Source organism: Solanum tuberosum, unplaced genomic scaffold (assembly GCF_000226075.1).
Source record: "Solanum tuberosum cultivar DM 1-3 516 R44 unplaced genomic scaffold, SolTub_3.0 scf00630, whole genome shotgun sequence".
Taxonomy (NCBI): domain Eukaryota; kingdom Viridiplantae; phylum Streptophyta; class Magnoliopsida; order Solanales; family Solanaceae; genus Solanum; species Solanum tuberosum.
The window spans coordinates 202,924-214,677 of NW_006239566.1; the positions used below are offsets into that span (position 1 = coordinate 202,924).

At 28.9% G+C, this 11,754-nt stretch overlaps 1 protein-coding gene across 1 annotated transcript in view; it reads right to left on the reverse strand.

The window, feature by feature from the left end:
- Window positions 1-826, reverse strand: part of LOC102581406 (BURP domain-containing protein 5-like) — a 3,300-nt gene extending 2,474 nt beyond the window's left edge. Inside the window, exons 1-2 of the mRNA XM_006366511.2 lie at window positions 739-826; window positions 497-608 (exon numbers count right to left, since the gene is read on the reverse strand). Coding sequence (XP_006366573.1) covers window positions 497-608; window positions 739-777 — 151 coding nt within the window. The 5' untranslated portion in view covers window positions 778-826. The remainder of the gene's footprint in view (window positions 1-496; window positions 609-738) is intronic.
- Between the last annotated feature and the right edge of the window lie 10,928 nt (window positions 827-11,754).

Here is an 11,754-nt window from a genome sequence, read left to right on the forward strand (position 1 = left end):
CCAACATCGGGTGAGACGGGCCCTGCTCTGATACCATGTTAAATTAGGTCTTAGGCCTAACTCACACCCCAAAAGCTAGCTCAAAGGGAGGAGGATTGCCCAAGCCTTATAAGGAGTCCACCCATCTCATTAACCACCGATGTGGGACTTTTGTCATTCTTTAACACCTTTCAATAATCTAAGGGGTCAGATTTGTTTAATTAACTATCGTAAACATTTTTTTTCTATGCTAGAATCTTTTTCTTCTCTATCATAGCTTTATTTTCTTTAAAATTCATTTCACAACAAATCAGCAATAAATTTCTAAATTTTATTTGTGGTGTTTATATATGGGATTCAAATTCATTTTACCTTTAATTATTGATAATTTTTCTATTGATGCCTTCACCTCTCTCAGAAATTAAATTTTAGTTGAAATTTTTCTCAAGACTTATTACTCAATGACCGTTAAATTACCTCCCTCAAACAATATCCATCGAGTCAAATTAAGACTAACCTGCTTGGGGAAGGAAATCTCTGATCACTTTGGGCATACGAGTGTTGGGCATTTTTATTTTCCAATAAACCTCTGGTGATATAGCTGCATCACTACTTGCTACAAAAGCTAACTACATATATACAATAATAAACATTTTTTTAAAATTTTCAGAATTTAATGATAATTAGATAAAGAAAATTAATTAAATTGTGAAGGATAAGAAATCAAATATATGTAAATATAAAGAAAATACAACTCACCAAACAAATTGTGAGGGAGTAAAGTAGCTGAAACTTCATTGTAAATCTTTTGTATGGCACCACAATAGATAAATGTCCATTATTTATAGGCATAGACTAATTATATTATACACTACCCACTTGGTGAAAACAGAAATTAAAGATTAATACTGAAGCACTGGAATCAATGGCCTTGAAAATAATATATTTTTCTCAAGTTGAACCCTAGATATAGGACATGCAATTAATTGAAGAAGGTCCATCATCTATCCATTACTTTGTTTGTTTATATTTAACTTGGCACACCCTTTAAAAAATATATTTCCTCTATCTTAAAATATATTTTGTAATTTTTAAAATAGTTATCTCAACTTTATTATTTTAAAATTTCAAGATAAAATTAATATTTTTTCTCATTTTATTCTTAATATTAACTGTTTTTAACGACTATAATCACTTTAATTATAAAGTGATGACACTAGAGTAAATATTGAATGCAAAGAGATTATATTTTTTTAAAAGGATAAAATAATTAAAATTCTCTTAATCAATAATTTTTTAAGGAACGTGTAAAGACAAAAACACAACAAATAATTATATTTGAGCCGGAGAGGATAATAAATAAAATGACAATTTTACTATATCAGTTCTAATTATTACTCATACATTATCTCACTCATTGAAATATAATTGAAGTGAGTTATGATAATAAGGATAAAATAAATATAAATTGATAAATTATGTATTATTATTTTATTTAAATTAAATAAATAAATATAAACATCTATTTTTATATAATAGAAAAATTAAAAATAAACGGAGGAAATACTATTAGAATAACAAGCATTTTGAATTAATTATTTAGAAAAAAGCCTTGTTAGGTGAAAAAGATCGAATTAGATAATAGACTATATATTATTAGAATTTGAGTTTTCAAATGTGGCGGCTAAGTTGCAACTTGCAAGGAAAAATGGCCACCTAAACTTGCACTCATTTGTTATCTCTCTCTATATAAATACATATAAAACTCACAACTTTTTAATTTAAAATACATTTGCATATTAGTAACACATGTGATGTGATTAGGGTCTCAAATGTACAAGTTGAACTGAAATTAGAGATATTAAAATGAATTGAATTAAATATTAGGTTAGATCATGATCTATTTAAATTTATTTTGGGTTAAAATTGATTAAGCTTAAATGGGCTGAAAATTCGATTGCGATCCGCTCAATTTGACTCGCTTAATCTTAACAATTTTAACATATTTGTGCAATTTAGCTTTTATAACCACAATTTGAATTCCGATCATTATTTTTTCAAATAATGCAGTTTTCTTTTCATGTATAAGGAAATTTTTTTATAAAAAAATAATTCTAAACCACAAAGTATAAAAGAAAAGTGGAAGTGCATTGACAGATGAAAATAAAAAACACATACAATTGGGCAAACAAAATTGTAAGATTTGAGTTGTATCAACTATCACCAACTCTTAACTCCATAGATCTGTAAAACCAATCTTCGTCAAATGTGAGTGCTGCAGAAGAAGAAGAATGCTCTATTTCTGGACTAAACTAAAAGAGGGAGTTTCTTGATGAATCACAGAAACAGAGCATTCTTCTTCTTTTGAAGCAGACACATTTATTTGTTTCTTTTAAGACTAAACTAACTGGGCTGAATTGTTCCGAATCTTGATTTTCTTGAAACTTATACTGAGCAAAGGATTCTTGACATTGTGATGAAGAAATTAGTAGAGAATCAAGAAATTTCTGATCCGAAGGAATGATAACCTGAGAAGAATTGACACTCCTCGTAATGCGAAGGACGATATTCTTTCATAATCCATACATGGTTTTTTTCATCAAAACGGAAGGTTTTCTTTAATCCTTTCTTGTTGTAAACTGGTTTCGATTCCTTTCCATGAGCCAACAATTGCCCTGTTGAAGTTCTTAGTTTTTTTCTTTAAATGAGTGAAGACATGATGATTAAAAGTAGTCGTTGTCTCGAATAACTGAGTTGCCATACAAGTCTACAAGACGAATTTCTGAGACACAAGCTATTTAATTTATCTATTATGGTGTCTTTGATACTCTTGGACTTAGTATTTGGGGATTAAATGTCCTTGATGTGATGACTTTTAGGTTTTGGAAATGATATGTAATAGACTCTAGTGAATTTTTGCATCTTATATTAATACGATTTGAGTTTCCGCATTATGATTATATTTCGTAAGTTGAACAATTAATATAAGTTGGGGTTTGAATTTGTTAGTTCACCCACCTAAAAGGTTAACAGTGGGTGCCACTCATGACCTTATTGGATCGTAATATAATCTCATCTGAATTCTTATATTTTGTATTGAAAATATGATGACACCCCAAATAAAAGAATAACTTTTATGTGATAAATTCAAAGTTAAATAAGTACTTGATATTTCAGACATCAATAAATAACAAGGCATAAGGCCATATATGACATATTAGAGATATAGCACTAGTCTACAAGTCTTTAAGGACCTAACATCTAACATATGGCCGGGAGAAGGCCAAAATCTATCCATTAACTGTGTATAACCTGCATGTAACATTCTAAAAAATTCTAATCTAAGACCTGAATCATTCTTTATTTACGTATAAGATTGTATTAGGTGACTCATAATTTTTTTTTAGGTGTTAAGGTTAATTATTTAGTGTGAGAATAAATTTGGAGATGAATTAAGGTCACAAGAATCCCCTCGCACAAAGTTGAGCTGAAAGATTCCTTACCAATTAAGTTTTGATGCAAGATTCTACTTGAATTAAATTCATACGACCATATCTCTTAGAATATGAAGAGTTATATGACATATAATATATTAAATTAAAGGTATTTGCGTCTTCTTTCCAACGCCACCAAGTTTGCATCAATTGGATTTTGAAGTAAAAGGTTATTCCCATTTTACTGGACACTATCTTTCCACGCGCTGACCAAGCATTTTCCGCGTGGGCGCGCACCGAGGCAGTAGCAAGTTGAATCTAGGGTTCTACCCTCAATTTTTATGAAATTCTTGATATGAGTTATGTTCTTGTTCTGAATTTTAAATTCTTATATTATGAGATTGCTATATTATGTGCATTGATATCTTTGAGTTGTTGTTCATGCTTATATTTCACATGAACCCTAGTTGATGAGATTCTTATTGAACTCCATTGTGCATTTATTTTCATGCATTGGTTTTGAAATTTTAAAGTGGATTCAAGAGTATTTTTAAAGTATCTTTTGAGATGAGTTTAAGGGAACCCAAGTGGTTTCAAAAGTACTATTTTCACATTGAGAAAATAATTCTATTTTTAAGAAGAGCATAAACAGGTTTCAAAAACATTTCAACCAAATAAAGAGAAGTTCAGTTACCCCTTAAAGTAGGTATTATTTTTTCACATTGAAAAGATAGTGCCATTTTCAGAAAAGTATAAAGAGTTTTCACAAAAAATGTGTACAGTTCATTTTACTCTTAAAGAGACCCTTTTGAGTAATTGACTCAACCCAATGAGTGTTTTACATGAGCTTACATACATACATATAGTATTGAGCATCAATATGGGGGAGAGTTCAAACAATTCACAGCCCCCATAAACTACGTAGCCACCGTATATAAGATAGTACCGCAAGACAGGCAACTCCTTAGCTGCCTAAAGAAGGATTTTTAGTGGATCCATCAATTTAGTAGTGTTCTATACTCTGGCAAGGTATAGGGAAACTCTAGCAACATGAGTAAGATGTTGTATTAACAAGGCACATTGTGATGATTGTTGGTTAGAGAAACTACCTAGTAAAGTGTGTGTGTGTATATATATATACACACTTTAGTACAATATTTACTTTTTTTCATCCATACAGTAAGAACATTAAATGATTTTCATCGTAACTTATGCTATTCCTTAGTTGAGATACTTTCAACATTTCAATTCAGTTATTTATTTTATTCAGCCCGATAACATACTTGTACATTCAGTATTGATGTCATTCGACTTTCATCTTTTCATGATGCAGATTTAAGTACTTAGGATTTTCAACACGCGTTCCGTTGAGATCATATCATCCGTTCGTCAGATTTAGGTGAGACCTCCTTGCTTTCGTACACCTCCAGTTTAATGGTTTGTTAGTAGTAACATTTTGAGGTTCCCTGGGTCCTGTCCTGATACATATTCTTTTTACAGTAAAGGCTTCATAGATAGACATTCTTGGTCAGTCTTGCAATATTCAGTTTCAGATATGATATTTAAAACATTATGTTTAATGCTAAGTATTTTTAGATAACTTTAAGATTTAGTAAGCTGTTTATAAATAATTTTTCAGTTTTGATGCTTGTGTATGCTTGAATTAGTCTTCCGCTTGTAGTCAGCAAAGATGATGGTTCACTTGGGGACCAACAATGGTTCTCAAGTGTCGGCCACGTTCAGTGTGTAGGCTTGGATCATCACACTGTATTAAGGTTCAGATTCATATTTTGCAAATTTTCATACTTGAAAACCATAAATGTTTAAATGACTATAGAAATCATCCTAAATCAGTAAAATGAGGTTTTAACGGCTAAAATAGATTAAAGGAAATATAAGCTTGTGAGGAAAATCGTAGTTTTTATGAAAATCCTAACTTTTCTTCACAGAGTTTCACAAATTCCTTGAATTTAAAATACATTAGATATGAGCGTGAATGGATATTCTCATTGAAGCCTTACATACCTCAAACACTTCATGAATCTATAAATGAGAACCTTAACTTGATGAAGAACGATAAAAAAATCCTTTCTTGAAATTCTTGAATTCGTTTATTGAATATCCTATGTTTTGATGGAAGATTCTTGTTTAAGATACATAATTATATGTTGGATTTACTAAGAAATTATGAGAATAAGCTTACATTGATTTGGAAGGAAGAATTCTTGATAAACCTGCTCAAAAGTCAAGTCTTGAACACTAGAATTGAATTCTTAATTTCACTAGAGATAGGAGGATGATTTGATGTTAGAATCTTGTAGAAATTCAAGTATTTATGTTGTAAGATCATGAAAAATATTTACCAATACTTAGTAGGGTTGAAGAGAGATTTAGGGGGCTGTTGGGATCGGCCAAGGAGTGAAAAGTGAGAATATAAACTCACAATAACATTTTTATGAAATCTGGAAATTTGATATACACCGAATATACGGGTGATATACATGGTCTATGGGCCCCATTTACGGGCTGTAAAATGATCCATGTATTGGATCTGTGGAACTCAGATGCAAAAGTTGAGCCTCTGATGTTAAACCCCGAGCATGTTTCATGACCCGTAATTGGTTGCACTGCCCGTAGTTACGAGTTCGTGGTTTCTGGATAGAATTTCAGACTAGAGTGTCTTTAGTAAAACAATCATAACTTTTTACTCCAAACTCTGCTTGTGGAAAATTTGATAGAGTTGGAAAGAAGACTAATAGACCTTTAATTTGGTAGGTCATAAAACTTCTCATATTATAAGATATATTGTTGTTTGAAGTTGACCATTGTATGATTTCATGGAAAAACTTTGCGAGTAAGAATGATTTTGAGCTTGCATTAGTGCTAGAGGTCCTTAGTAACCCTAAATCACTTCCGACATACTTACACCACTTGGTAATAAGCCTTAATACACTTGAACAACTAGGAATCATCCAGTATGAGTCTACATGCATAAAAAAGAATAGTTTAGATTTTAGCTCAATTTTTTTTGGGATGTTACAAGAACCTTAACTTTTTAATGATCACTAAAATCTAATTTTTATAGAAAAAACAAACAAAAAAACAGTCTTACCAAAAGCATGACCAAGCATGTATATCATGACTGGTTTGATGCCACATGCAACATTCACGTGAAGATCACTAAAATTCACATGAAGAACCTCAACTTTTTAATGATCACTAAATTCTGATCCTCGTTGAAAAAGAAAACAAAAAAACAGTCTTACCAAAAGCATGACAAAGCATGTATATCATGACTAGTTTTAGAGGTGTCAAAATTGAGCTCAATTATAGGTAACCCGCTCAATTCGCTTAGAATTGTAAGAGTTGGACTCAAGATTATTTGTAGTGGGTTCAATCCTCATTCAAGTCCTAACCCATTTTAAGAGAATTCTCAATTGAGCTCAATTTAATCTCCAACTTCAATCCGTTTTAAGACTCTTTATTTTCATTGATGTAATGTATTTTCCTATATTGAAGGTATGAATTACTATTTATTTTATATCTTTTAGGATTTAGCTATCCATTTGTAACTTCTCTTTTAAAAATTTCTTGAGTTGAAAGTCAAATTATGGTTATAAAACTTAAATAACAATGTACTAAAATTATTGAGATTAAGCGGGTCTAATTGGGTGGGTCAAGATTTAACCTGTTTTAAGTCCATTTGAGTCCAAAGTAAATTTGGGCGGGTCAGAACCCAGTCCAATTTTTATTTCAACCTATTTTAATATCTTTAACTTCAACCCAACCCGTCCATTTGACACCCCTAACTGATTTGATATCAGATGCAACATTCACGTGAAGATCACTAAAATTCAGGTGAAGAATCTCAACTTTTAATGATCACTAAAATTTAATTCTTATAGAAAAAACCAAAATATAATAGTTTTACCAAAAGCATGATCAAGCATGTATATTATGACTGATTTGATCACAGATGCAACATTCATGTGAAGATCACTAAAATCTGTTTTTGTTTACAGTAAGCTGTTGTTGTGCCTATAAATAAAGAATATTTTCTGTTTACTTTCTATCCAAATATCCAAAGCCTTTTAGCAATTCTAAAATTTCTCAATGAAGTCTCAGTTCCTCTACTTGCTCTCACTCTTTTGGGTAAGTAAATTCCCCACTTATATATTTTACTAAATATTAGAAGAGCGAATTTGAGGAGCTTAAGATCAGTCGATCAATTGATCGATCTGCCCTATTCCTCAAATTTCCTTTATTTTATATTTAGTAATTTTATATGAGGAGCTTAGGGTCAGTAGGTCAATTGATCGATCTGCCCTACTCATCAAATTTCCTCTATTTTATATTTAGTAATTTCATTTGAGGAGCTTAGGGTTAGTTGGTCAATTGACCCATCTGCTGTACTTCTTAAATTTCCTCTATTTTATATTTATTAATCTACTCTATTTTATATTTAGTAATTTTCTCTATTTAAATTTAGTGTTTTTCATGCTTTAATTTATTTGTCTAATTTTTTTTATTACTCTCGAAATTTCATCTATGTCACATAAATTGAAACTGAGAGAGTAGCATATCTTATTTGAAAATTCTGTTAAAAATACTCCAAAATACAATAATTAACATCTCAAAATATTTAAAATTATTATATATTAGAAGAGCAAATTTGAGGAGCTTAAGGTTAGTCGGTCAATTGACCGATCTACCCTTCTCCTCAAATTTCCTCTATTTTATATGTAGTAATTTTCTCTATTTAAATTTAGTGTTTTCTCTGTTTTAGTTATTTGTCTCACTTTTTTTTATTAATTTTAAAATTTCATCTATGCAATATAAATTGAGACTGAGAGAGTAACATATAGTATTTGAAAACTACGTCAAAATTACTCTAAATCATAATAATTATTAACTTAAAATATTAAAAATGTATATTAAAAATTTAGATTAACTTTCGAAATATCGCTTATGCCACATAAATTGAGATAGAGAGGGTACATATATAAAAGTGAATTTGAGGAGCTTAGGATCAGTCGGTTAATTGACCGATCCGCCCTTCTCCTCAAATTTCCTCTATTTTATATGTACTAATTTCCTCTATTTTATATTTAGTAATTTCCTCTATTTATATTCAATGTTTTCTCTATTATAATTTATTTGTCTTAATTTTATTATTACTATCAAAATTTCATTTATGCCATATAAATTGAGGCTGAGAGAGTAATATATATTATTTGAAAGTTAAGTTAAAAGTACTCTAAATCACAATAATTAACAACTTAGAATGTTTTAAAAATATATTAAAAATTTGATTAATTTTTGAAATTTCAACTATGCGACATAAGTTGAGACAAAGGGGGTAGCATATATTATTTGAAAATTACGTTAAAAGTACCCTAAATCACAACAATTAACAACTTGAATATGTAAAAAATATTTAAAATTTGATTAACTCTCAAAATTTCACATATGACACATAAATCACCATAATTAACAACTTAAAATATTTTTAAAAATATATTAAAAATTGATTAACAATCAAAATATCATATGTGGCACATATATTATTTGAAAAGTACATTAAAATATTATAAAAATATTTAACAACAAACGAATATTTAAAAATTCAATTGACTCTCCTAATTCTATCTGTGTCGCATAAATTAAAATAAATAAAGTAATATATATATTGGACACAGTCTTACCAACTTTCCTAGGCTTTTGTATTTAGTATAAGTACTAGTCTTGAAAATGTGCGCGGCATGTTTAACCCAAAATACTTAATATAAATTTTATATCGCATATGATTTATTTTAATGGAAAATATATTATTGAAATTTCATTGAGCTATAAAATAAAAATTTAAACATACATAAAGTAACATTTGTAACTTCAGGTTAGAAAATCTTCAAATTTTATGCTAATTTACTGACATATTCAAGATTCTTCTTCGCCAAACTAAAGCATGAATTTAATACTATAGTAATCATAAAAAATAAATGGTTTTTTTTTTTAACAAAGAATCAATGAATAATTTCTTGAGCTCTTATTGATACTCCATCCCGCAAACAAATGAACATTCAAGAGATGGTTCATCGAGTTAAATAAAAATGTGAATCTAATATTACAATAATGATATAAAGGCATTCTAATATTAAATGAAAAGAATAACCTTGGATAGAACCAAAAAATAAAAGAATACCATAAGATATCTTAAATCCTTCCGTTATCTTATTTGAATAAATATTTGACCTTTTATTCTTTATGTTATGTTATTTTATTGCATAATAAATGATCACCAAATCACTAAATTAGTGTCAAGATTATTGGATTTTCTGAACCAAAAAAGAGATGAATAATTAAGAGAATGTAATTAAGAAATACTCTCTCCGTCCATCTTTACTTCTTACTATATTATTTTGGGATATTCAATAATACTTATCTAGTTTATGAAATCAATGAATATTTTACCATTTTGAGTCTATTTTATTTATTGTTTCTTAATCCATGTGTCAAGTCAATAGTGGAAACTATTATTATAGAGTAATTTTTAGATTTACTTATAAATCAAATAAATAGGATTTTTTGTAAAAAAAAAAGATTGAGAAAAGAGAGGCATATCAGATTACCTCCCCCCTTTCTAGAGATGACAATGTGGCCAGACGGGTGTCGGATGGGGTAGGTTAAGCTTAACCCACACAAAATTTAAAATCGCATACACCGTATAACAATATTTTTCATTTTTAATTCGCCACACCTCGCGCAACATAGACATGACCCACATAAATTTTTTAATATTTTATTTTTAAAAATAAATTAAATTTGATTCTAAAAATAAAATTCATAAAAATAGATTTATTTTCTCATTAAGTTATATTCCCCTCCCCCCCTCAACTTTTGACTTAACATCTTCCCACTTTAATACTTAGTATAAGAAGATATAATAATTATTTAATAATTAATTAATTAGATTTTTATAACAATTTTATTTAGTATAGAGATAAAATGGTAATTCAACTTTGTCATTTGGAACTTCCCACTTTTAATGATACTAGTACTGTACCCCATGTTAATTTGAGTAGACTCATTTTGAATATATATTAATATAATGAGTAATAAAAAACGTAAATGTGGAAAATATAAGTTCATTTTTCCGAATAGTCTAAGTGTGTAAAGCTGTAGGTGACCAAAAATATTGAATACAAAAGGAGTGTTATAAATACAAATGTTAATTAGAGAAAACTGATTGAGAATGTGAAATAAATGTGCAGTTATAAACATTACCAAAAGTAATAAATAAAATGAAAACAGAAACCTATTGACACTTGAGATACCAACTATAATAAAGCTTCTGATTTTGTAAAACAATGTCACAGGTCACAAAGTAAATAAAAGACAAACTTTCGTGCAATCAAATTTGCAACCATCTCTCTTTTCCTTTTCTTAACTACTCTCTTAAGTCTTACTAATGGCATTGATGGAGAAAAAAATGCTCTATAAACAATTTTAATTTTCACGTCCTTCGATAATCTTTTTATTTACTGGAGAATAAGTAAATTAAAGACAAATCAATTCTCTCTTTACATAAAGAAGAAATAACTCAAGAATATTTGAATGCTAAATCTAAAATATTTACATTCTAAGATAATAATATATGTGTCTAAAAACAATGATATATAAAGATTGTGCGTTAAAACGCATTAAAACCTAACAAGAAGAGGCGGTGAGATGGTTAGCGAAGTTGGATTTGAATGTCAAACGAATTCTAGACTCCAACACTTCTAGCCTCTCGATACTTCTCATCCTCTAAAATTGTTGTTTTTTTTTTTACAAGAACAAAGAAGAAGATGAAAATTAGTAAGAATTGAATTGAGGGATAATATCTTGCCTTTTTATTGATTTATTCTGATGTACATCCCTTGACCCTTTTTATTCATGTATTTAATATTCTAGTTAATTAGTCTACGTTTAATTACTCAATGCAACTCTTCTAATTCTTCTATTTATTTAGCAATGAAGAGGCTTATTGTGTAAATTGTAAAGGGCCATTTTGATTTGATTCTATGAAATATTAAAGTAGAACACCAAAACATTAAATTGCTATAAAAAAATGAAAAATAATGTTAAGGAAGTTGAAAAGAAACCAAAATATTGAATAGAGAACAGTTTAAGGAAGATTAAAAAGCTAGCACTTCTAAAACATTGAATATAGGGTGCTGTAATTGTGTAATAATTAAAATATTCCAATTTAATTAGAGTAGATATTTCATTTATTACATTAGGGTGCAGTAATTGTGTAACAATTTAATTATTACTATTAATTAGATTAGATATTTTTATT